This window comes from Sceloporus occidentalis, unplaced genomic scaffold, assembly GCF_023333645.1.
Source record: "Sceloporus occidentalis isolate IW3139 unplaced genomic scaffold, rSceOcc1.0.p SCAF_1, whole genome shotgun sequence".
Classification (NCBI taxonomy): Eukaryota; Metazoa; Chordata; class Lepidosauria; order Squamata; family Phrynosomatidae; genus Sceloporus; species Sceloporus occidentalis.
Genome location: NW_028316981.1, coordinates 168,931,866 through 168,958,964, shown reverse-complemented (window position 1 = coordinate 168,958,964; position 27,099 = coordinate 168,931,866). Strand labels below are relative to the sequence as shown.

Sequence of the window (27,099 nt, the reverse complement as noted above, 5' to 3'; positions counted from 1 at the left end):
GAAATCACTGCCTGGGGAGGATGAGTGACAATTTGTCTATTTTCTGTTGTCCTCCAGCATGTTTTAGAAGAGTGAGCCAGAATGGCACAGTAGTTTGAGCGCTGGACTCTGGGATAAGTCTGAATCCTTACTGAGCTATGGAAATCCACTGGGCAAGTCACACTCTCTTGGCCTCCGAGGAAGCCAATGGCAAACCTCCTCTGAATAAATCTAGCCAATAAAAATCTAAGATAGAGTCACCATAACAGAGTGGACTGGAAGGCACATAACAACAATAACAACAGAGGACAGTTAAACTGTCTTTCACATGATGGGCCATTTTTAGTGTTTTAAAATGTGTTGCAAAGAGTTGTGGGGCTCCAAATTCCAGGTGTGTGTTTGTACAGCCCCCAGATTTCAAGAAGCTGGTTATGCCTGCACCCAGCTCTGAACATCCTCTTGATGACCTACTCTACAAACTTCCAGCTGACTGAAGTGAGCTTGTAAAAGGAAAATGCACAATGCAGTTGAAAGACACCTATTTGTAATGTATAAACAATTATTTATCCTTCAACAGGAAAGGAAAAATTAGGAAAGGGAGGGAAGAAGAGAAACCCATTTTCATGCATTAAATTAAAGATGAAATGTACAGGTATCTTATTGCGAAATGCCATTTTGCTTTAAGAAACATGTTTATTGCACCATTTTTTTTTTTTTGGATGGGTAAAAGTTCAAAACCTCTCTGGTTGGCATCTCCTGGACAGAGAGAGACCAATGGGATGGCTGGAAAGGCATGGGTCTTCTGGCAGGATTTCCGTTGAAAGATGAGGTAAAAATGTTTTCAAATTTCTGGGCCGTTCGGCACCACAACACATCCAGAAGGATCCCAGTAGGAGCGGTTTTTAAAAAATCAAATAAATAAAACCCCATCACACTTCCAAGGAATTTAGTCATAACAAGGAGAGCTGAGAGGAGGAGGTCTCTCCTTTCACCACAAGCCTGGAAGGAGAGGGAAGAAAATAATTCACATTGATGGGAGGGTAGGAAGGTGCAACCCAGCTGAGGCACTCCCCACGCAGAATGAGGAAGAGGTGGGCAGGGTCCGCGGCAATGCCACAGATCCCAGGACCCCCTGCATCGGACAGTATACAGCGTGCGGTCTGCCCTGTAGGGGCTCAAAACGGAGCCTGTGCGGAAGTGAAGGCATGGGCCTCTTCCTTTCATGGGAACAGCGGAGCCTCTCCCACTTGGCAAAGGCCCCATAGGCTGTTATTATACAGTCGTCACCCTCATAACAACCTCGCGGCTGGAACCAGAGCCCCCACGATGTTCGTTAGGCCGCAGGTGGCTGAGAATGTGCAGAATTGTGTAACCACAGTGATGGTTCAAAATAGTCCTAACCCGCTGGCCCCGTTGGGAGTTCCTCTCACTCCCTGAGGAAGGGTTCGTCCGTGAATTCCGCCCTCCGGGCTTTGTGCTCCCACCAATTGGTTCCCCCAGGTCCTTGGCCTTGTCATAATTCAGCACCTTCCACTGCTGGTTCACTGCCTGCCAGCGCTTAAATATTCGATATACGGAGGATCCCTCGTGGATAATCAGACCTGAAGAGAGAAAGAAAGAGAGGTGAAAGTCTGATTCTGGCCAGCACATAGATAAGAGGAAGGATTACTGGAGAAAAGCGCTTGAATATTTAGAACACCAAATATTTCACAACAGCATGGGACTGTTTTAGGACTTTTGCACTAACAAGGAATTCAGACATAGCTATTAGAACAATGGATATGATGTTCATCATTAGAGCTTCAGTTTCATATAACGTCCCATAACACCAGCTTTAACTCTTCACTTTCTCTTCTCCTCGGTTCCCAAATATCCAATAGGTCAATTAGTCATGTGCGTCTCCCTGTACAACCATGCAAAAATAAAGACCTTTCCCATCAAAACACTCTGGTCTACATCTTGTTGGTCTAGTGTAACCTTCCCCTCTCTCACCTTCCATCATTTCAACTCTATCCAACACGCTGCCTCCAAAATAATCACTTACCTCAATGTCCTGAAATCCCTGGGATTTGTGGAAGGCTACCATGCTTCTTTTGCATAAAATCATAGCATCACTAAGTTGGAAGAGTCACCAAGGGCCATCCAGTCCAACCCCTGCCATGCAGGAACTCTCAATCAAAGCATCCCCTGACAGATGGCCATCCAGCCTCAGTTTAAAGACCTCCAAAGAAGGAGACTCCACCACTCTCCAAGGAAGTGTGTTCCACTGTCGAACTTTCAGCTGAAAACTGGTTGAAAATACAAATACTGTATATTTGGGGTCTTTTTGTTTTGTTTTTGAATATGCAAAACTGCTTTATTTTGAAACTTTTTGTTATTTTCATTTGATCTTTTGGGTTTGTTTTTTTAAATTGTGGAGCCTATCTTTAGTGGTAGTGCCTCCTTTCTCCTTCTCCGATTTCCTGTCCTCTTCTAGATTCACCGTCTACTTCTCTATGACTTCTCCTTCCTTCTCCCTCTCTACTGAGTCTTATATGTTGATCATAGCTTAGTAAAGTTACTTTTTGGACTACAATTTCAAGAGCATCATCACCACCAGGAGGACCCAGGGTCACAACCCTAACACATCCCTATCCTTGATTTGTGTAGAGATCCATGTCCAGTAGTTCTGCCCTCTCAACCACCCAAAAAGCTTTCCTAATGGTTCAAGCAATTCTGCCCATTCTCTCTTTCTCAGTTATGGTTTTCATATTGCCTCAGAGCACTTGTTTGATGCCATTCTCCTTGCTTTCTTCAGATCTTTTCCAAAAATTTTATGGTCACAACATCCTAGTTCCCTTGCCCTATTATAAGCATGTAAAGAAATCCAAGCACACATAGTGGAAATCTTGGTATATCCTTTCCTTCACATTCCTCCCTTTGAACTTCAGACTGTAAGCTCCTTAGGGGAAGGGACACATCATCTTGTATGTCAAAAATTGCCATGAGCACTGTATCGCAATACAACTAAATGAAAGAACAAACAAATACATAATATAAGGTGAAAAGCTGATTCACTATATGCACCTGGAGTGCAGCTCCTTCCATTTCCAACTCCAGCTGGAATTTATCACTCTGACACAAAGCACCCATAACACCCAAAGTTGTTTATTTCCTGCAAGTGTGTGTATACATGCAATTTCCACACAGAGCCAGTGTGTTACATTTGCATATGACAAATCCAAGTTGATGCCTCTCACTCAACTGTAAAGCTTATTTACTGAGTAGCCCTGGGCAAGTTACTACCAATAACCTGTAACATACACTGACTAGTCAAAATAGAGCTAGGATGGAATTAAAAATAGATAATGAACGCAATACTTGGTATCAGCAATGGCACAGTAATTGTGTGCATATCTAGTCCTCATTATTCTAAAATGACATTTGAAAAGTGTACAAATGGTAGAGATTCTCTGTCTTAGAAGAATGCCACTCAGTTGATTCTCCCAGACTCTAGTTTCTTCCTGACTTAAAACTGCTGCTTATCCCAAAGATTCTTAGCCCCGAAATATCTCAAATAGCAGGCTCAAAATAAATTGTACATTTTGAGAAGCTCATATGCAAATCAAACACATGTATATACATTACTTCAGCTTGTATAATTTATTTCATGATTATGCAATTTTGAAATTTCTTGGCATAAAAAACAACTGGGCTCCTTTTGGACAGAATCTGGATTCAAGGTATGTGCTATTTTCCTCTTATTCCATGCCTCAAAAAAAATTATATACCATCTTTTCATTTGTACAGAATGGCTGCCCAAGCCAAAAACTATGTTTGATATGATATCCAAAAATGAATAGAAACAGTCTCCACCATTCTTACTTGCTTCCCTCCATTTTATTATCTCTCCTATTATAAAATGTTTACTATATGTTTTGTGGGGGAGTTAAGCTTTTACAGGAGGCCCTTGATATCCGCTGGGGTTTGGTTCCAGGACCCACTGTAGATACCAAAATCTGTGGATATTCAAGTCCCATTAAATACAATGGCACAAGAAAATGTTGTCCCTTATATAAAATGGTGAAATCAAGGTTTGCACTTTGGAATTTATAATTTTGGGCAATATTTTCAAGCCATGGATGCTGGAATCCATAGATAACAAATCCATAGATAAGAAGGGCTGACTGTTCTTACAATACTCTATAATGCACCATGAACCATTATAACACTAAAAAAAATCCACAATCATCCTTTTTCTTTGGGAAAAGAATGCTCTAGTCCACTATGTAACATAAGAAGCTGCCTCAAAGTGTGTTAGATCATTAATCTGTTTAGCTCAGTATTGGGAGGTGGGAATTATTTAGTAAATTATAGAACAGAAGCTGATTTATCTCAACCCTGAGATGAGGAAATGACTTGAAGGCACACAACAACAACAACAACAAGAGGGAACCAGTATGATGTAGTGGTTTGAATGTCAGAGTAGGACTCTGGAAATCAGAGTTTGACTTCCTGCTTGGACATGGAGACCCACTGGGTGAGCAGGGGCAAATCACACTCTCTCAGGCTCAAAGGAAGGCAATGGCAAACCTTCTCTGATTAAATCTTGCCAGGAAATCTCCGTGAGAGGTTTGCCTTAAGGTTGTCATAAGTCAGAAATGACTTGAAGATGCAGAATAACAACAATAATACAATACCATAAATTGACATTCTCACACACAAATCGCTTACATAGGTCTATCTCTGGGTTCTCCACTCCAAACGTACATCTGAGAAAGTAGTCTGAAGTCTACAAAAGCTCATGCTACCAACTTCTTTCTTTCAGTTAGTCTCAAAAGTGCTACAAGATTTCTTTGCATACTGATTTTCCAGACTAACGCAGCTATACCTTTGAATAATACCATAAAATACATCAAGGATTACAAAATCAAAACTAGCCAAGTGACTTCCCAGTTTGATCAATGGGCAGATGATCTTTTGTATGGAGATATAAATGGAATGGTCTGTATAGATCATGTCCTAGAGAGCCTATAACAGATATTTTTTTAAACCATGTGTGTGTGTGTGCATGTGTGTTGCAAAAATAATAACAGATAAGCTTCCTTAAAAAAGGATTTATTTTACATCCAAGCCTCTCCACATGCTAAAAACTTTGAATGTTCCAATGAGTTATAAATATCTTCTTCCAACTGGTCACCACCCAATGACAATCAATTGAGCTCCCACACTCCCCTACAGTGGGTCGTTACCATGCGACATGTGTCCCTCTTAAATCAATGGGAAATGGAAAAGTCATTCATTCATTTCCCAATGACAGCGCACTGTTCCCTTCTCACACAAGATCTGGCTGTTATCATTCTGTCTCGCCAGAGCTCATCCATCAGTGCCACAAATGTGATTCACTGTCTTTCGTGAATGTCATCAGCCTCCAATTATTTTATTTTTTAAAGAAGATTTCTTCTCCAATGGAGGGTGTGTAGCACTAGAGGTAAAATATCCAGCCATCTGCTGAGCAACTCGCAAGCAAAGACAGCCACCGGGTGTACCAAGTCCTAATTATGCCATCTGCCCCTTCAGCCATGTATGAGGCCATTCTCACAAACATGTGACATGGAAACTGTCAGCAGTCTTTTTACTGGAGCCCACCATCAGAGAGAAGAACAAGATCACTGAGCAGACTACTTGGTTCATTGGCTAGTTTATCTTTGGTAATCTGCAGCGTACTGTATGGTATTTTGCTGGTACAGACTCAGCCCAATTTGTTAGCTGTGCTGTTTCTTTAACTGATTGTGGCTTTTGTTGCATTTTGACATGCTTTAATCTGTAACATAGTCTAGGAAGACTTTGTCTATAGGGTGTTAAAAGAAAAACACGCAGAAAAAAATTACAGCAATGGAAATATTGTTAAAACGCTTTTGATGTTGTGCAGCGCATGAGGCAACACGTCAATGTTTGGCACCAGATTTTCCCCTTCGTGACTGTAGTCAGCAGCTTGTGAGCTGGAGAAACACCTCTCCCTTTCTCAATGAGCAAAGCGACACTGTAATCTTCTCTCAGAGGAGGCTTTTATTCTTAGCAGACGTTCCACTGTGTGCAACGATATATACATCGACACCATCCACCATCCAACATCCACACTAATAGCAACCCACTTTGGGGTAAAATGCTTGTCATTACTCTAGCAAAGGCCCACTAGGCCTTGCCTCTTCCTCTGGGGTCACAAAGGATCCAGCCCTCTGCCTGAGTGACTTCAGACTGGCAGCATCCTACAGGACTTTACAGCACTTATTGACTATCTCTTGATGTCACTTCCTGCTTAAATGCCTAATCATTATGGCTCACAGTAACCATTTAATGCCTGGTTACTATTAAAACCCACATTGTACATTTTTCTTGTGACTCTATATCCCAACAAAAATGACATAACACAGGTGTAGCAATTGGAATGCTATTTTTAGAAAGCAATTTGTTGTCCATTGTTTATTTATACATTTAAAGTAGCTGTTGATTATTTGAAGAGCAATATGTTACTCATTGGTGTATTACTTCAAAGTAACTGTTCCATCCATCTATCTTTTAAAGTAGCATCCATCTATCTATCTTTCAAAGTAACAGGTACCAAGGTTGCTGCTAATGCCTTCCTTCCAAGCACCAGATAGCTGTCCAGGGACCTTCATTCCTAGAAGTTAAGAGCCCTTTTGTAGTTGTTTGCATGCAGAAAGGCCCAGGTCCAATACTTCTTAGGAACCTTGGAGAGCCACTGCCAGCATCTGTCTCTAGACCAGGGCTGCAAAACATGTGACCCTCCAGGTAGTACTGAACTCCAGTTCCCATTAAACCTTAGACAGTCAAGCCAAGGGTGAGGCATGATGGGGTCAACATTTGGACTTTACAGATTCCAGGAGCCAGGCATGTCCTCTGAGCCTGAGGAAGAGGCTGAGAGCCCAGGGGACATGGCAGGACTGCAACCACTCCAGTACCAGGACCAAGGAACAAGATTTCCCTCACACAAGCCAGACTTACCAGTGTCTACTTCCACAGAGAGATACTAGCAAAAAGAGAAACAATTGCATTATTTGCAGTTAAGTAGGAAGCAGGCTGCTAACAGGGAGCACCTGCCAGACCCAGATGGGCTATAAATATCCCAGCACCTCTCTTGGTCCATCATGGTTGACAACCATGCTTCATGCTTGGGAAATACCTTAACGTTGTCTTGAATCTGGACTGATTGCCTTTTGCCTGGAACTCTACTCAAACCTGGACAACTGTTTTTCCATTTCATTCCATATGATTTTCCATTTGAATCTGCTGTACTGGACAGACTGAAGCCACATTACAAATCTGGACTGGATTGTATGACCACTTACTAATGTCTGGGTGAGACAAGCTCCCTTTTGCTCTCACTGAAAATACTGAGACTCCGGACTGAGGGTTTGGCTAGCCTCCCAGGGGCAAAACTGAACACTGTTTCTACTGAGTTAGATGGACCAGTTCTTTGACCTGCCATAAGGCACATTCCTAGGTTTTCTTTTAAGCTCTCTAGTTTACAAGGAGACTTGGACCTGTAGCAGTTTAACATGGCTTGTTGTTGCTGTGAGCCTTCAAGTCGTTTCTGATTTATGGCAATCCTAAGGCAACGCTATGACAGGGTTTTCTGGGACTGAGAGTGTGTGACTCGCCCAAGGTCACCCGGTGGGTTTCCATGGCTGAGTAGGGAATTGAACTCTGATCTCCAGAATTGTAGTTCAATGCACTACATTGCACTGCTTCCTCTCTGGAAATTATTTATGCCTTGTGGATTATGTTTAAAAGGATATTTGTTTACTTGTAGAAGACAAATAGAATGATACATCTAACTTCCAACCATCATTCAGATAGAATGAATATGAAACAGCAAGTTAATTGTAAAATCGGACAAAGCCAAGATAAAAGCAAGCAATTTTAGGATCCCACTCATTTCTATGAGAAAGATGCAAATACATATTTATTCATCCTGTCATAATCACTGAAACGTCAAAGACTGGTTGACTTACAAATGGTGATGGAAACAATCATCATCATCTTCTCATTTTGCCTGAGGTGAAGTATTAAATGACATCTCCCTCCCAAGTCAAACTGCATAATTTTATACACTTAGGATGACCCTCCTGAAATCCCTAGTCCCAAGGAAATTAAGCCAGTCAGCAAATAGAGGACCTCTGAAATGACTACATTTGTTTCCTCATGTTCTTAGGACCAAACTGGAAGAAGATTCATTTGTTCAAATTGGGTGTATAGTGGGCTCTTAGTATCCACTGGGGTTTGGTTTCAGGACACCCGTGGACACCAAAATCTGTGGATTCTCAGATCCCATTATATGCAATAATGGTGTCCTTTATATAAAACAGGGCCTTCAATAGTCAGTTAAAGCCTGACCAAAAGTTACTGAAGTTTCCAGACCTTTAATGTAAGGTTGTAGCCACACTACACTATTGTAGCACTTTGATACCACTTTAACTAACATGGTTCCATTCCATGGAAACTGATTTTTAGTTTGGGGAAGGGCTCAGAATTTTCTGACAGAAAGGCCCTGTGTGGTGTGGTTTGAGTTTTGGATTAGGGCTCAGGGAGACCAGGGTTCAAATCTCCACTTGGCCATGGAAACCCATTGGGCAACCTTGGGAAAATCACACTCTCTCAGCTTCAAAAAAGGCAAACCTCCTCTGAATAAGCCTTGCCACAAAAAAAAACCTATGGCAGGGTTGACATACCTTGGAGTCAACTAGAAGGCCCATATCAACAATATTATTATTACACTATGAAAACAATAATAATGATAGAGTATAGTACGCATATGCTGAAAGCCTCATGGGGAGGAAGGGGTGGCGCGTCCCATAGGGATGAATGGGGGCGCACGCACGCCACCGCGTGCATAAACCCCATTCATTTAAATGGGGCTCAAGAATAGGCGTTTTTTGTTTTACGTGGGGGAGTCCGGAACGGATCCCCCCGCGTAATCAAAGGACACACTGTAGTATGTTTTGAAAACAAACAAAGAAGACTAACTCTAAGATATACAGCACAAAAGTTAAAAATCTGGCTCCACTGCTGTGCACAGTCCTAGACAGGCCACCATTACAGTGGAGCAGGGCTAGTGCTCAGTCGCCATGGGCTCTTGAAATCATTCAGGACTCTTTCTGTCCACCTGCTGCACTCAGCCTAATGCTGCATATTTTACTAGTTTAAAAGGACTGGAAGTGAAGCATGTGAATCAGACAGGGATTTTAAAAGGAAGTAACTGGCTTACTTATGCTTGAGATCATAATGGGCTGCTTGGCACCCGGGAGGGAAACAGAAGTGAGGGGGAAGAGGGAACCAGAAGGTTGCATGGTGGATGCGAGTGGGCAGGGGTGGAGGCCGGGATGGTTTGTAAACTATACTACGACATGCCAGCCTAGGAGGACAGATGGATCTTTCTCCTTCCAAGGATTGGCCATGTGTTCAGCTTCAAGAGTCATGTCAGAAATACTTCACAAGCTAGAAACCCGTGACTAACTTATATACATTATGGAGGCCTATCATGAGTCTAACTTGTGTTATTACTTTCCTGGTAGGCCCTGAACTCCACGTTCTTGCTGCTTTGGTTTGGGTTTTTTTTTTTTTCAGGAAATCATGCACTTGTTCCCTGCTGTCTATAAATGCATGAACAATAAAGGAAATAAAGCTGAACTGCAGCCATGTCTTCATGGGACAAATATTATGTCCTGCCCCTATCTTCTTGGTGGGGAGTCTGGACAATGCACAACCTAAATCCCAGTGCTAGTGCAAACAGTCTGGATGATGGCTGGCTCATTCAGCAGTGAAGCTAGAGTATACACCCTTGTGCGGGTTGTGTGTCTTCAATTCATTTCTGAGTAATGGTGACCCTAAGGCGAACCTATCATGGGTTGGTTTTTTGGCAAGATTTGTTCAGAGGAAATTTGCCCTTGTATTCCTCTGAGGCTGAGTGAGTGTGACTAGCCCAAGGTCACTCAGGGGCTTTCCATGGCTAGGCTGGGAATTGAACCTGGGTCTTCAAGAGTCGTAGTCCAATACTCAAACCACTACACCACGTTGGTTCCTTATACCTTCCTTATAATGGATTAAAATAACTCAGTTTTTGCTCTGAATCTTCCTGGATGATCTGGAGCCTACCATTATGACACTGAGCAGCTGTTTACAATGCATCCTGCTGTGCCGCCCAGTGCAGACATCGGTGCAGCAAGTCACTCATTCCGACATGGGAATGAGGCGCTTATCCACGTGATCAACACTGGATGTCTCGTTCTGACCTCAGAGCAAGTGACTTGCAGTGGCAGCACAGTGGGATGGGTATGGAAACAGCCACCTCATATTGCAATGGCAGTGCCAAGTAACTGGAGGGACATCAGGGTAGCTTTGGGCCCAGAACACTGCAGGCTACCCTCAGAGTATTTTGGCTCATGCAAATAATGCCTACATGAGGGCTTTGAGCATGTATTTGCCTCTTTGTTTAAGCAACCTCAGTATTCATGCCATCACAGTTTCAAGATTTATTTCTGCAGCTTTGAGGTCCAGAAAGATAAGAAAACAAAAGCTGAGATTCCATGGATTATAATAAGGGCTTCTGAGTTCCTGAAAGTTTTTAGTTTTTTACATTCAACTGCTGTGGAATGGTTTGTATTTTTTAAGACTACTCTAATGGTTGATTCCTGATGCTAGTGCACCATTCAAACATACCCTAAGTCAGAAATGAGGCACATGTCAGTGTCCAGCTATTGGACTGCATAAGTGCTAGCCAGCATAGCCAATAGAAGGGGACGATGTGAGCTGTAGTTCAATACCTGAAGGATTACCCATCCCCCATCCTTGACCTAGGTGTTTCAGCCATATTAATGTGGGGAGACTGATTGACAGATTTATATTTATTTATTTGCTTTTAACAGGCATGTTGATTAGAGACACATATGCAAAACTAACAGATACACCTTATCATCTGGAATGGAATTGATACAAGGAAAACAAAAGGCAACCTCAGCATTAATGCCTTCAGTCCCTACCTATACTGGGAGAAAGGCAGGATATAAGAAAATTAAATAATAACAACAACAACAAGAATAATGTTCAGCTTCTAAATTAAAAGATGCTAGGGTTAAGTCAGAAATGAGGAACATGCCTCTTTTGGACTGAACTGGTGCTAGCAAGCATAGCCAATAGAAAGGAATGATGTGAGTTGCAGTCCAACATCTGGAGGATTACACATCCCCAACCCCTGACCTCCTAAACTAAAAGATGCTAGGGTTAAAACATGTTCCACTGTACTGTACACTGCCACAATTACTGGTAAGAGTCACTCACTCTGAGGTCATATTGTGGCACTCATCCATGTGATCAATGATGGGGGCCTTGTTCTGACCTCCAAGCGAGTGACTGACCTGCGATGGGCAGCACAGTGGGATGCAAGTGAACAGCCACCCAGAGTCACAACGGAGTGGAGCTCCAGGGCCAGAATAGTCCAGACTGCCCCCAGAGTTTTCTGGGCCATGCTGACAGAGCTGAGTAAAAATTTAAAAAAAAAATTGGGGGGGCAGGAGCCTTGGGGTCTCATGCAGGCTGCATGTTCCCCACTCCTGCTGGATGCATGTTCCCACCGGATGCTTAAAGGAGATGGGGCCAGCCTAACTTCCTTCAGTAAGGAGTTCTACAGTTGAGGTGCTGCTACAGAGAAAGCCCTGTTACATATACCCACCAACCTGACTTCACAAGGTGTTGGGACAGAGAACAGGGAAGGCTCTTATGGAAGGAGGCTGTCTTTCAGATATCCTAGCCCTAAGTCGTTTAGGGCTTTGTTGGTCAGCACCAGTGTGGTGTAGTGGTTTGAGTATTGGAATACGACTCTGGTGACCAGGGTTTCATTCCCCATTTAGCTATGGACAACCGACTGGGTAACCTACTGAGTATGTGACTGGAGCAAGTTACATATTCTGAGTCCCAGAAAATCACATGATAGGATTGCCTGTAGGTTTGTCTTAGGGTTGTCATAAATCGGAAATGACTTGAAGGCAAACAACAACAACACCAGGTCAACACCGGCATCTTGATCTGAGATAAGAAACAAATTGGAAGCCAGTGCAGTTCTTGTAGGATCAGTATTATATGGTGTCTAAAATGCACACCTGACACCAGCCTGGGTGCTACATTTCCCACTAGCTGCAGCTTCTGAACAATTTTCAAGGGCAGCCCCACAAAGAGCGCAGGGCCCAATTCCTGGTTCTGGCACAAACTGTCCAGATGATGTATGGCCCGTTCAGCACCAAACCCATGACATACCACCCTTAACACAGATTTTAAATAGTTACTGTTTGCTCTGAATCTTCAATGAAGATCAGGAGCCCTCTGGAGCAATGCCCAGTGGCTGTTCATAATGTATCCCACTGTGCCAGCCATTGCTCCCTTTGAGGAGCCCAGCTATGTGATCAACACTGGACACAACATTTTCAGGCTCAGAGGGAGTGGCTTGTGTTGCTGCTGGCAACAGCAGGTAGTAATGCAGGACACATGTGCGGAACAGCTGCCCAGCATTGTTCCAGAGTGTTCAGATAATGGCAAGCTTCAGGGCCAGAACACTCCAGGCTGGTTCCAGAGTATTCTGGTCCATGCAGATACAGATGTAGTGGAGCACAACATCTAGCCAAAGGAAATCTTGTTCACCTTCTTGCCACTGAGCTTCTAGGATTTAATCAGACATTGTTATTACAGTTGCCTCTTTGTCTCTGCTGAGGTTCTGTTCCAGATCCCTCTGCAAATAGCAAATTCTGCAGGACCTGAATTCTCACTATCCTTGATGGAGACACAATCTGCACACAACCACACTGGCATGGCCATGTGCATGTGCCACCATTGGAGAGAATGGGGAGGGGCCATCTTGCAGATGGCAAGCCTGTGGAAGGGAAAAGCCAACTGCACTTGCTGTCTCCACATCCATGTCAACTAGAGGCTTATATTTTTAATATATTAAAAAGGGACTTAAATTCTCAGAAAGCTGAAAGAAATGCACAATTTGGTGCTTTCATCAAGCCCAGGGATAGAAATAACTCTGCAGTATAAAACTATTTGCAGTACTATTTTTACAAAAATGCCACAGAGGGGCCAGACTGGAGAGAATGAGAGGAAGAGAGAGGCATATAACACATGGTAGCAAATTGTTACAATTTCAAGCAAAAACAGGACGCAATAAAACATGTCTACAGAGAAGTACTTTCTGACCTCAATGGAAGCACATACACTACCGTTCCTAATTTCATCTGGTGTGTTAGCAAGCTCCCACAACTATTCCTTTGAGGCAGTGCTTGAGAATTGAACTTCTCTAATGCCTAGAAATCTTCAGAAATCCACCATTCCATTCCTGAGCACTGAGTTCCACAGAGGGATCACAAAGTGAGTGAAAAATTGCTTTCCCTTCTCCTGCCTCTAGCATCCTGTCGGTTCATGATAACTGGAAGAAGTAAGGCAATTCCCTGCTCCATTTTCTAAACATCAAAAAGCGGGAAGGAAATTCTCACCTATGCACACAATGTCCATAAAGCCGTACATCCCATAGCAGATCTGGAAAAGTAGGTCCTGCCGCTGCCATTTGGCTGAGGGGCTAAGGGATGACCAGATGAGCCATGAGATGCTGGCGATGAGGAAGAGCGAACCCAAGATGATTGCTGCAATCTGCACCTTTTCAATCACTGTCAGGGAAATGGCCTGCCACTGTAGAGGGAAAAACATCACATGGAGGTTAATGCTGGCTGGGAGTGCTTTGACTACAATGGTGGAGGAGCAACAGATTGGGATTACTCTACGAGGAGTAATGAATCACAAGACATCAGATGCAGGGTAGACAGCTTTGGTACACATTCATGCTCTAAAATATTGCATGTTCTGTTTGGCCCTGTGTGTATGTACTAAAAAGCCAATTTCCGCTCTGTTCTGGACGATGCATGTCTCAAACCCTGGCTCTGGTCTGAGCAGTCTGGATGGCATCGAACATGTTCAGCACCAGAACTGGGGTATAACACCCTTAAAATGTTGGGGATTTTTTTTTGTTTGTTTGTTTTTTGTGTTTTTTTTTTTTTGAAAACCTGTTACTCTGGATCTTCTGAGAAAACCCAGAATCTTCCTTTCCTGTGCCACAGTGGCTGTTTACACGGGCATCTCGCTGAGCCACCCGGCAAGTCTGCCACTGTTGCCATAAGTTGCCTGCTTCTGAGGTCAGAATGAGGTGCCCAGCCAAATGATCAAGGCTGTATGCTTCATTCTAACCTCAAAAATGAATTACCTACAGTGGTGGCAAATGTGCCAGATAGCTCAGTGGGAGTCCATGTCGACAGCTGCTGCTGCTGCAGCGCACAAATGGAAAGCCAGGTAACAGGAGAAGGTCAGAGCAGCTGTATGGCCAGGATTCTCTGAGCTGCCCCCAGAGTATCCTGACCCATGCAGATAGGGCCTCTGTTTCTTCTTTCTCCTTTGCAAACAGATGAGATTACTGAAATGAAACTGGCAGGAACAACCCTAGAACCAAGCTGCACAAAGTATGTTCCAAGTAGCCTCAGGTTCTCTGGGAGCTTATCAAGGGCTCCTCAGTAAGGAGATCAACAATGGCAGAGAGTTTGTACTTTTACTATCTGTCTCCCCATGCAATGACAGCAATAGGGAAGAATGCCTTTTAGGTTCTCAGCCTGTGGCCCTCCAGTGTTTTAGACTTGCAGAATCCCTGAGCATTAGCAGTGGTACCTTGGGCTTCTAGGAGTTGGAGCCCAAAATATCTGGAAGGCCCAAAGCTGAGAAGTGCTGTTCTAGATCACACTTTCCAAGGGTAAAGGCCTTGAAAAAACTGGGCAAGGCTTGGCCTGTTAAAATGTCTATACGATAGAACCACTGCCCTCCATTTGATGCCCCTCCAGGTGTGTTGTACTATATAGAATCATAGAGTTGGAAGAGCCACAAGGGCTATCCGCTCCAACCCCCTGCCATGCAGTAAGACACAACAAAAGCATTCCTCAAATATGTCCATCTAAACTCTGTTTAAAGACCTCCAAAGAAGGAGAGCCCACCACCCTCCAAGGTAATCGATTCCCAACACTAGCTATGCTGGCTGGGGATGGTGAGGGTTGTAGTCCAACATACCATGAGAATGCCAACTCAGTGAAAACTGTCACAGAACATGCTGTGTAGTAGCCACTGTGACATGTTGAAATTCTGTGGCAAATGATTTCAAAAGGATTTCCTATCATTGGTTTGGTGAATCAATGGCTCTGCAGATCTGTTGGACTACCACTCCCATCAACCACAGACAGCATAGTCAATGCACAGAGATGATAGGAGTTAACAGCACTAATTCTTGAAGTCCAACATGGTTCTTTCCTGATGTTATGGGTTTTTTGTGCACAGAAACACACAGCTGTGTTAATGGAAACATTACCTATGAAAGCCATGAGCCTTTATGGCTCGAACTCAAAGAGTGCATACCTAGGCTGTGACTCATCCCCTCATAATTTTGCAATATGGGCTGGCCACATCTCAATTTTGAGAGCATGAGTCTGAGCTGAAATCTAATGGGATAAGCAATATCAGAGCTGAATGCTAATCTAATCAGATCTTGGAATAGTTACTATTGAGCATGGTGGCTTGCAGAATCCCCCAGCCAGCATGACCACTGGAGGCTGTACTTTTCTGATACCTGATGTTAATTCCTGCATACCTTGAAGGTTCTTTTCAGGAGGAGTAGGGCAAAGATGGAAACTGTGTGGCCCTCCAGATTTTGTTGGACTCCAATTCCCAGTGTTCCTAGCCACTGGGGCTATGCTGGCTAGCGCTGCTGGAAGCTGCAGGCCAGCAACATCTGGAGGGCCACATGATTCCCACCCCTAGAATAAGAGGTGGGAACGATGGAGCTGCTGAGTTTCTTCAGAACAGCATGTACCCAGTGTTGAGGACAATGACTGGAGTTGCCAAATTGTCCATCTGTGCATGAATCAGAATCGACTCATTCCCCCCCCCACACACACTACAAAGTCGCCATGATGACACTTTCACATGTCACTTTTCATATGGTGAACATTCTCCTTCCATGGGGACTGGGTAAGTCACAGAATTTACCACATGGGAGTCTGTACAGGGGGAAACAGTTTGTTCTTGCCATGCCCCACACCCAATAGTCAGGGCTCGCCCAAAACATTTTGTTGCCTGAGGTGGAGAAGCTGGCGTTTCCCCACCTCAACACCCCAATTTCACATACAAAATCCAACTGTACTGGACTGACAACCAAATCTTCAACACAATGGCAGTGGGATAGCATCCTCCATTGCACCTAAAGGCTGAGAACAGTGGTTCTCAACTTTCCTAATGCCGCGACCCTTCAATACAATTCCTCATGTTGTGGTGACCCCCAACCATAAAATTGTGGTGTCTCGGTTCCTAAGACCATTGAAATATGTGTTTTCCTATGGTCTTAAGCAACCCCTGTGAAAGGGTCGTTCGACCTCCAAAGGGGTCGCGGCCCACAAGTTGAGAACCGCAGGCTTACAAGTTGCATGGCAGGAGGGGGAGTACTGAACACTCATTACACTCTCCAAGTACCTTGCTACCAGTTCTCAGCATCATCTCAATTTCTATGATGCCAAGTCTGCTCCTGTCCATCATTCAAGAGAATAGGAGGAGAAACAGGTAAAGCAATAAATAAGACTTCCTGGTAGGCTTGTGCATGGACATGACTGCATGGCCAGATGTGCATTTAGCCTATCATTGCCTGCTGCCAACCCCAACCCCCAAACTGGTCAACTGATAAGGTCAGTTTGCTAACCATGGCTTACCTGCAAGGGGTTCTTTGTGCTAATGGCTAAGACCTGGTACTTGAAATAGCACAGCTCACAACTCCAGGAGCCCCTCTCGCTGATCCAACGAATCAGGCAGGGCTGGTGGGTGCAACGGACGGACCCATCACAGCGACACGGGCTCAACAACTCCCCCTGTCAAGAAAAAAGGCAATGGGAGAGTCAGGACATTCAACAAGTGCTCATTACAAATCTAATCTCTTTTTTTTAAAAATAAAATTACCAACTTGGTAGATGAAGGGAATGCTGTGGATATAGCATTCAGTAAGGCCTTTGACAGGGGTCCCCATGACATGCTTGCAAACATGCTAGTGAAATGTGAGCTAGACAACGTAACTGTTACATAGATTTGGTTGACTGGCCAAACCCAAAGGGTGCTCAACAATGGCTCCTTTTCATCCTGGAGAGAAGTGACCAGTGGGGTCCCACAGGGCTCTGTCCTGGGCCCAGTGCTATTCAACATCTTTATCAATCACTTGGATGACAGAATTGGGGGCATACTTATCAAATTTGCAGATGACACCAAATTAGAAGGAGTAGCTAATACCCCAGAGGACAGGACAAAAATTCAAAATGACCTTAATAGATTAGAAAGCTGAGCCAAAATTAACAAACTGAATTTTAACTTGGAGAAATGTAAGGTACTGCACTTAGGGCAGAAAACTGAAATGAACAGATATAGGATGGTTGACACCTGGCTGAATGAAACAACATGTGAAAGGGATCTGGGAGTCCAAATAGACCACAAGTTGAACATGAGTCAACAGTGCAATGTGGCAGCTAACAAGGCCGATGCAATTTTAGGTTGCATCAATAGAAGTATAGTGTCTAGATCAAGGGAAGAAACAGTGCCCTTCTACTCTGCTTTGGTCAGGCCCCACCTGGAATATTGTATGTAGTTCTGAGCACCACAATTCAAAAAGGATGTTGAGAAACTGGAGCGTGTCCAAAGGAGGGCGACTAAAATGGTGAAAGCTCTGGAAATCATGCCCTATGAGGAACAACTTAGGGAGCAGAGACTAGGACCCGGAGCAATGGATGCAAGCGACAGGAGATTCCACCTCAACATTAGGAGGAACTTCCTGACAGTAATGGCTGTCCAACAGTGGAACGAACTCCCTCGGAGTGGAGTGGAGTCTCCTTCCTTAGAGGTCTTTAAATAGAGGCTGGATGGCCATCTGTCAGAAATGCTTTGATTTAGATTTCCTGCATGGCAGGGGGTTGGACTGGATGGCCCTTGCGGTCTCTTCCAACTCTATGATTCTAGTTCTCTATATAGCCTCCTGTCTCAGAGACAGACAAAAGATACATTAGGTCAGTCACTGGCTCCCAAACTTTTGTCCTCCAGATGTTTTGGACTACAGTTCCCAGAGCTTTTTACCATTGGACAAGCTGCCTAGGGCTTCTTGGAATTGAAGTCCAAAACACCTGGAGGACCAAAGTTTGGTAATCATCACATTAGGTTCTCTTAGGAGACTGGCAGATGATTTCCAGAAACACATAAATATTTCAGACTCAGAATTGTTTGACAACAGTAAAGAACCCTTCCTAAATTCAGCACTTGAAAAAGTTTTGGGTGCTGGGTTTTTTTACAATCACTCCCAGAATATTTGTGTGTGTGTGTGTGTGTGTGTGTGTGTGAGAGAGAGAGAGAGAGAGAGAGAGAGAGAGAGAGAGAGAGAGAGAGAGAGAGAGAGAGAGAGAATGAATGACACTGGCCTTCCCAAGACTGACTCCACAGTTTCCAAAGTCCCCCTTCAGAATATCTTCTTGGATTTGGTGACTGGGAGTCCAGGTGATCTCACTGTGGTCTACTGCATGTGCTAGTTGTCTTCTTTATGGTAAGCACAACGTTATTAAAAATATTGTATATAAAATTACCTTCAGGCTATGTGTATAAGGTGGATACGAAACATAAATGAATTTCATGTTTAGACTTGGGTCTCATCTCTAAGATATCTCATTATGTATGTGCAAATACAGTGGGCCCTCCATATTCACTGGACTTAGGGGTAGAAGCTTCCTTTGAATGTGAAAAAGACGCAAATAAAAAAAACACTATCTTTCTAACTTAAGAGAACACTTTTCTAGGAATCTAGAGCCCAGTACAGATGGGAGGTCTGTGCTGGTTTGGGGCTGAAATTAGGGCTAGGTAGGGTTGGGCATCCACATGCGCCCAGTCCTTATATCGGCACCTGTGCGCCATCTTGCCGCTCCCCCATCCACACGAGGTGCACAATGATGATGTCTGCATGGTGTAGCACCCAAACAGCATCATGCCATGCAGACATCATCATCGCATGTGAATGCACCAATGGCGCCCTGGGAGCAGGTTCTTTTTAGGCCTCCTGGAGGCCACGCCATTTGGTTGGCACGGTCTCTATCTGTGGCAGAAAGGGGCAGGGTCTCGCCACCCCTTTCTGCCAATCTGTACAGCCCCAAAGTCCTCCAGCACAACTCTATGTTCAATATCTGTCAGAAGCTGACCATAGAATCCACTGGAGAACCTATACATGGCTAAATAAACGTTTTCTCTAGTTTTCTCCTGTAGTTTCTAGGTCCTCCAGAACAACTCTATCGTCAGCTTCCAGCAGAGATGCACTAGAGGACCTAGAGATTCCTAGAGAGAATGCATTAATCAAATTTGCAAATAATCAAATCCGCAAAAGTCAAAGACACAAATGTGGAGGAACAACTGTATTCCAAAACCTGAAAAATTCTGAAATTTGAAACATTTCTGGTCCGAAACAGTTCAGGTAAGCAAGATTCAACCTGTTCCTGTCCCTGATCATAGAATCATCGTAGAATACTAGAGTTGGAAGAGACCACAAGACCATCCATTCCAACCCCAACCTGTCCTCTCACCTTTCAAATGCCAATCTTTGTCCTCAACCATTCTCTTCCAACATGACCATGGCCTTACCAGAGAAGATGGGGAGGAGAACACAAACAAGTGTCTGGCAACACAAACAGTGCTGGGCACTGCTCTGTGCCACCTCTGCTCTCCAATAGCAAGGCAAAAGCTGTGTTGTCAGGAGGACAGCTGCAACTGAAAGGCAGTGTAGGAAGATGACAAAGGACTGGAACCTGGATGAAAATTATGTTAATCCCATTCCAATTTCAATAAACCAGTAAGTCATAGTTCCATTTTCTGAACTCTCCATTCCAGTGAAAATCAAAGCTCAGTCTGAATAGGGTTGACTGGTCTCAGGGCCTGGCCCTGAGCTTCCTGTTTTCATGGGTAATCTGGACTAGTGCAGCCTCTCCTGTTTTGGTTTCCTCAACTCCAGGCAAGACGAACAGGACTGTGTACAAATCTCTAGCTCAGCTATTAAAACAGCAACTTGCTATAGTTTGCAAGCCGTGCTAAAAATTGCAAATAGGATACTCCAAAAGGACTATGCATTTACTTCATTAGCTTCCTCATTCCCTTCCAATTATTGTAGTGACAGGGTTCACCCTCTGCTCTGCTCTGCTCAGCATCGACCTTCTGGCTAGAAGCAAGTAAAGAGTCCTTATCCAATCCCCCTAGGTAAGTGACAAGACATAATCTCCTCAAATCAATCACTTAGCTCTTGAGAGCAGCCCTTTTAGCTAACATTTCCATTCTTAATTTCCAAAAATGAAAATATTTCCCTGTATGTGTATCTTTATTTCAATTACAAGCTGTGAACAGCTGTGGTTAATACTTAATGGATAATGCTCCGTTACACCACCAGGAGCCTAGGTCCAAGATTTTGGCCTGGAAACCTCAGCACCTGGGGCAATCCTGAACTGGAAAGCATAGGCCTAAAGTCCATCCATTCTGGTCCTAATATCTGAACACCTCCTGAATGCCATCACTCCTCAAAGATGCCACCCATCATTGTTTGTTGTTGTTATTGTTTTGTGCCTTTAAGTTATTTCTGGATTACGGCAACTCAGTTGATCCATAATCAGTCAAAACTGGGCCAACACTGCCCCTCCCAAAGCCCACCAAGAGGAAAAGTCTAGATAAGAGGGTATCTCTAGGTCTGTAGTCCATTAGTCCCCCTCTGTTTTAAAAATGGAAAGCAGTTTGTTAGTTCTACCTGCTTAATGTGCTACCAGGAGAGCAAGAGCAGCAATTAGCATCAATATTTCAGACCCAGTTGCAGGAAGTATTAGCAATGGGTAATAGATATATATGCCCTGAACAAGGAAATTACTCTGGATTCCTGTCAGATGGAGCACCAGGAGCACAGAGTTAGTACTGAGACTCCTGATATGACCATTCAGCTTCACCAGCCCAATTTCAACCACAAGGGAGAAAAGGGACAGAATGAAGCAAGATCAGTAGTCATTGGCTGTAAAGCAAGCAAGCAAGACAAATCCATACACACCTTTGCAGAAGTTGACCACTTGTATTTTATTTTTAAAACTTTATTGTGATGTTTTTATAATATTTTATCTTGTGAGGCACCTCAGACCCCTTTTTGGGAGAAAGGCAGCATAGAAGTGAAAAAAATTAAAATATTTAGAGCTTTGGAAAATCATCTTTTTGGACCTCAACTCCCAGAATCCCTCAGGGAACAGGATAGACGCTATCAAGGAAGCCAAGGCCCTGAGTGAGCAAGACCTGAGCAGGGCTGTTGATGATAGAGGGACTTTGGGGGTCTCTCATTCATAGGGTCACCATATGTCAGTGTTGACTTGATCGCGATGAACAACCATAACAAAATGCCCATCACAGTGACAACTTCATTAAGCTAGCCAAAAAGTGCAAATACAGTAGATCACAGTAGTCATTGTTTGGAAGCATGTAGCACTTACTGTGGATGGGCACATCCAAGGTCTTCTTCCCCTTTCTCCCCTCTATGTCCACTCCATCTCTGTGTCTTGTCATATTTGTTTTTAAATGAGGAAAGCCCCATTCACTTTTCTACTTATTTTTGCAAGTGTACATACATTTGTATACTAATGGGTGTGCGTGTGCATACATGCACCTAGAAGTCACCCATTGGCTTATGGTGACCTCATGAATTTCATAGGGTTTTCTTAGGCAAAGAATCCTCAGAGGTGGTTTTGCCTCTGAAATATAGCCTACACTGCCAGGTATGCATTGATGGTCTCTCATCCAAGTCCTAACCAGGGCTGACACTGCTTAGCTTTCAAGATCAGATGGGATCTGGTGCCTTCAGGGCATTTACTGCATGAAATTAATTTCTGAATGCATTCTTTTCCTTGACAAAAATGCATTTCAGCAGTGTTTTGCATGTGTTAGAAAAAGGGGGACACTTTTCAAATGTGCATATAAGGTATTATCTGCATCTGTCCATCAAAAGACAGATTCTGGTGCACAAATGCAAAACAGGCAAAGTCTCTCAAAAGAGCTGATTCCTGACACATTTGTTATCACTGCTTTCAAAGCTTTCTAGAAAGGCACAGATAAAGCCCAACTGGTTTTTGGATGGAACAGTATCATAAAATCATATCCAGATCATACAGTTGCACATCACAAAGATACAGGAAAGCATCTGGATTATTCTGGATTTCAGAATAACTGCAGTTAGATATTAGAAAATCAAAACTGGAGCAGGTCTCCACAGTGTGTACACCCCATGGACATAAAGTATAACACACATTTTTGGGCTAAGACCCAGGTACAGCTGGCTCTTTGTATCCACGGATTCAACCATCCACAGCTTGAAAATATCCCATTAAAAAAAACTCTAAAAGCAAACCTTGATTTTGGCTATTTTATGTAAGGGACACCATTTTACTGTGCAATTGTATATAATGGGACTTCAGCATCCATGGATTTTGGTATTGATAGGGGGCTCTGGAACCAAAATCCTGCAGTTATCAAGGGCCCACTGTACTTGAAGGAAGGCTTTCTCCTTGCTATTCCTGTTTGTATCTTAACACTGCCAAATGAGACCACAGTCGGCTCTCCACATTTGCAGTTTTGACTTTTGCAGATTTGATTATTTGTGTTTTTGATTAATGTATCCTCTCTAGGAATTCCTAGGTCGTCCAGTGTAACTCTTCCAGAAGTTGAGCATAGAGTTGTACCAGAGAAGCTAGAAGTTTCTAGAGAAAATACTTCTCTGGGCATTTGTAGGTCCTTCAGTGTGAATCTATGATCAACATCTGGCAGACAGAATCACAGAGCTGGAAGAGACCTCAAGGGCCATCCAGTCCAACCCCATTCTGCCATGCTGGAATTCACAACCAAAGCACCTGTGAAAGATCTCCATCCAGCTTCTGTCTCAAAACCTCCAAAGAAGGAGACTCCACCACTCTCTGAGAGCGTGTGCGCCACTGTCACACAGCTCTTACTGTCAGGAATTTCCTCCTAATGTTGAGGTGGAATCTCTTTTCCTGTAATTTGCATCCACTGCTTTATGTCCTATTCTCTGGAGTAGCAGAAAACAAGCTTACTCCATCCTCAATATGACATCCCTTCAAATACTTAAACAGGGCTACCATATCATTTCAACTGTCTCTTCTCCAGGCTAAACATGCCCAGATCCCTAAGTCATTCCTCATAAGGCATGGTTTTCAGATCCTTCACCATTTTGGTCGCCTCCTTTGGACACACTCCAGCTTGTCAACATCCTTTTTCAATTGTCATGCCTAGACACAGTATTCCAGGTGTGGTCTAACCAAAGCAAAACAGAGTGGCACTATTACTTCCCTTGATCTAGACACTATACTTCTACCGAAGCAGCCTAGAATCGCATTGGCCTTTTTAGCTGCCACATCACACTGTTAATTCATGTTCAGATTGTGGTCTACTAGGACTCCTAGATCCCTTTCACATGTAGTCTCATTAAAACAGGTGTTCTCCATCCTTTATCTATGCATTTCATTTTTCTGCCCTAAGTGCAGTACCCTATATTTCTCCCTGTTGAAATTCATTTTGTTAGCTTTGGCCCAGCTTTCTAATCTATTGAGATCATTTTGAATTTTGATCCTCCCCTCTGGGGTATTATGGTCAATTAGAGGTTGACCACAGAGTTGCACTGGAGGACCTGGAGATTCCTAGAGATGTGTTCGCTTAGGTAAAAAGAATAGTATTTTTTTTTATTTGCGGTTTTTCCACATTCACAGGGATTTTTCATCCCTAACCCCAGTGAATGTGCAGAGGCCACTGTATTTGTGCATGCCTCTGCTGTTTGATGTGTGTATGCCAGTGGGAGGACTATTTATCTCAAAAGATTCTTTCACACCATGAATCCACTTTAACTGCCCTGGCTGCCTCTTATTGCATCCAGGAGTTTGTACAGCGGACTTGCCATTCGCAGATTTAACCATCAGAGGATGGCAAACCCCCATTTTGGTTAATGGTGGCATGTGCACGCAGCTGCACTAGTGGGCACATTGCACCACCATTACTTTTAATGGGACTTGAGCATGCATGGATTTTGGTATCGGGGGGGGGGGTCTGGAATGGATCCCCCACAGATACGGAAGTCTGGCTGTAGTTTGCTTGGAGGTACCAGAGGAGAATTCTTTGGCTGAGGACTCTAAAGAGCTCTCAACAAAATGTTGATTTCAAGATTCCATAGGAATGCAGCTATGGCAGTTAAAGTGGAATTACTGTGATATACCTCTAAAGTGTGAAATGGGCCCTGGACTATCTCTAGAGTGTTTTAGCAAGTTAGTTATATCCTTCTGAATGAATTTATTATGGCATACAGCCAGCATAAAATAATAAAATGTTTAGAAAAATTACCTTACATCCAATTAGAAACATTTATATTCCAGCATATCATATTTTTATTTTTTTATTCTGGAAGTCCTCAATGAACTGGGAGGCAACTCACTCTAGTTTAATTGAGACCCATTTTCCCTGTTCATTTTTTGCTGCCTTCTGTCAGACTTATAATACTTTAACATGGTTTTTATTTTATTCTGCTTTCTCAATGTGGGCCACTTCAAGAGTCTGCAGAAGTAACATTGCAGCATATACACTTTAAGAAATAACTATGCATTCAGTAAATAAAATAACCTAAAGGCACCAGATCCTGTCTGATCTTGGAAGTTAAGCAGCACCAGGCTTGGTTAGTACTTGGGTGGAGAACCTCCAAAGAATACAGTCTGTGTCTCCCTTATATCAAATTATGACATCCAAAATACCCCAAAAATCCAACATTGACCACATGGGTAGCTGAGATAGTGACACGTTTGCTTTTTTTTGATGGTTCAATAGACACAAACTTTGTTTCATGTACAACATTATTAAAAAATACTGTGTATAAAATTACTTTAGGCTTTGTGTATAAAGTGTATATGAAACATAAATGAATTTCATGTTTAGACTTTGGTCCCATCTCCAAGATACCTCACCATGTATATGAAAATATTTAAAAACCCAATCAATCAATCAATAAATCTGAAATCCAAAACGCATCTGGTTCCAAGCATTTTGGATAAAGAAACTCAGCCTGTACTAAGTGCTATAAGCTACATGTCAGAGGAAGGAACTGACAAAACCACCTCTCAGGATTCACTGCCTAAATAAACTGTATGAAATACATGTAGTTATCATAAGTCAACAGGTGGCTTGAAGGTGTGTGCACACAATCGCATACAACAATACACAAAAAGATTTCACACTTTTTCCGATATGGAAAGGCTTTCTATGTAAGGAGAACAGTATGTAAAACAGCTTCTAGCAACCTTGGAAAAGTTATCATTCCTCAACCTTGTAGTGAAATGCTCTACAATGACCTCCTGTTGTTGTTGTTGTTGTTGTTGTTGTTGTTGTCATATTCATATATCCTACTTTCCCCCAAAAAAACTGGAACTTTAAATGGCTTATAATTTTAAATAATACAATTTTAAAAATACAAAAGTAAGCATCAAAATAGAATTAAACAGTGTTGCCTTCTGAGTATGGGAGGCTGGCAGTTATGCTCCCTGGTGGGCATTCTGGAGGGCACTAGACTGGAAAAAGGCTGTAAAAGCAGATATGTGGGCCCCCAGATACTGTTGGGAGGCAATTCCCATCATCCTGCAAAATTACCTATGCAGGATATGGTGAATGGAAGCTGCAATCTAACAACGTCTGGCAGGCCACAATAATACATTTGTCGTGGCCCATCAGCCCATTCCACACTATACCATATGCACATTGTTCAATGTCCATTCATGCCTGACCATCTGTCCATCACCAAGAGTGCATCGACACAGTTTAAATAATGCACTTTGACACCACTTTAACAGCCATGGCTCCATCCTAGAAAATCCTTGAATTTTTAGTTTTGTGTGGCACCAGCACTCTTTGGACAACCTTATATACTACAAATCCTAGGATTCTATAGGATGGAGCTACTCAGCTACAGCAGTTAAAGCGGTGCCAAACTGTATTATTTCTACAGTGTAGACTCAACCAAGATACCCGACAGATTCCATGGGCCTTTCCACACAATCCTCTCCCCCACCCCACACCCCTAAAGTTTGCATCCATACATACAGGGAGATAGGAAGAAGCCAAAGGGATCAGCAACTAGATCCCTCCCAGATCATAGATACTGACCCTAAGATTAACAGACTCATGCTGTCTCTCACTCCAGGCATCCAAGAATGTGTGTTACCCATGTACATTCGAATGTCTGTTGAGCAGTTTGGAAATGCTGGCATTTCTGATAAGACACTAATGATATATCATTAAACATAACTAATTCATTGACATCAAAACGTGTAAGAGAAAGCAATGCTAGTAATTAGTTATGTTAATATCATTAACATGTTGGCAACATGTTTGTTGTTAATTTAAAACAGCAATTAAAAAAATAAAAATAAACCAAAATAGTTGAAGGTGGTTTCCTACCCCAAACAGCCACAGGCACAAAAAGCAAGGAAAGAAAACAATCCCCAAGCTTTCTCCTCCAAAACTCGGACATCCACTCCCAGCATTTTCTGCCTCACTCTGCCTAGTAGTAGTAGGGCCAATCCTGCTTGTAGCATTAATTCCCTCCTCCACTCCTTGTTTATCTGCAACCACAACAAATACGTGAGCAGGGTTCCTTGCCACACAAATTGCACGTTCTGCTTCTTCTGGTGCTGAGTGGAACTTGTGTCTAATAAATCAAATTTAATTGAATGAGAAGGTCAAACGATGTTGTCTCATTTTCATAATCTATCCTGCTCATTGTGAAAAATCAGGATTCGGCTTTTAAAGTTGCAGAGGTCTGCTTTTTACCTGGCAGAGAACCAAGATCCCTCAACATAGCCTTCCTCCTTTTCTCCTCTTGCTGCTCAAGCCATTAAAACCTCTGATATAAATCCTAGAGAT

At 43.1% G+C, this 27,099-nt stretch overlaps 1 protein-coding gene across 1 annotated transcript in view; it reads right to left on the bottom strand.

Moving 5' to 3' along the window:
* Positions 1–544: 544 nt before the first annotated feature.
* Positions 545–27,099, bottom strand: part of LOC149322696 (E3 ubiquitin-protein ligase MARCHF9-like) — a 71,298-nt gene continuing 44,743 nt past the window's right edge. The window contains exons 2-4 of the mRNA XM_089509052.1: positions 16,815–16,970; positions 13,521–13,713; positions 545–1,580 (exon numbers count right to left, since the gene is read on the bottom strand). Of these exons, the coding sequence (XP_089365178.1) occupies positions 1,252–1,580; positions 13,521–13,713; positions 16,815–16,970 (678 nt within the window). The 3' untranslated portion in view covers positions 545–1,251. The remainder of the gene's footprint in view (positions 1,581–13,520; positions 13,714–16,814; positions 16,971–27,099) is intronic.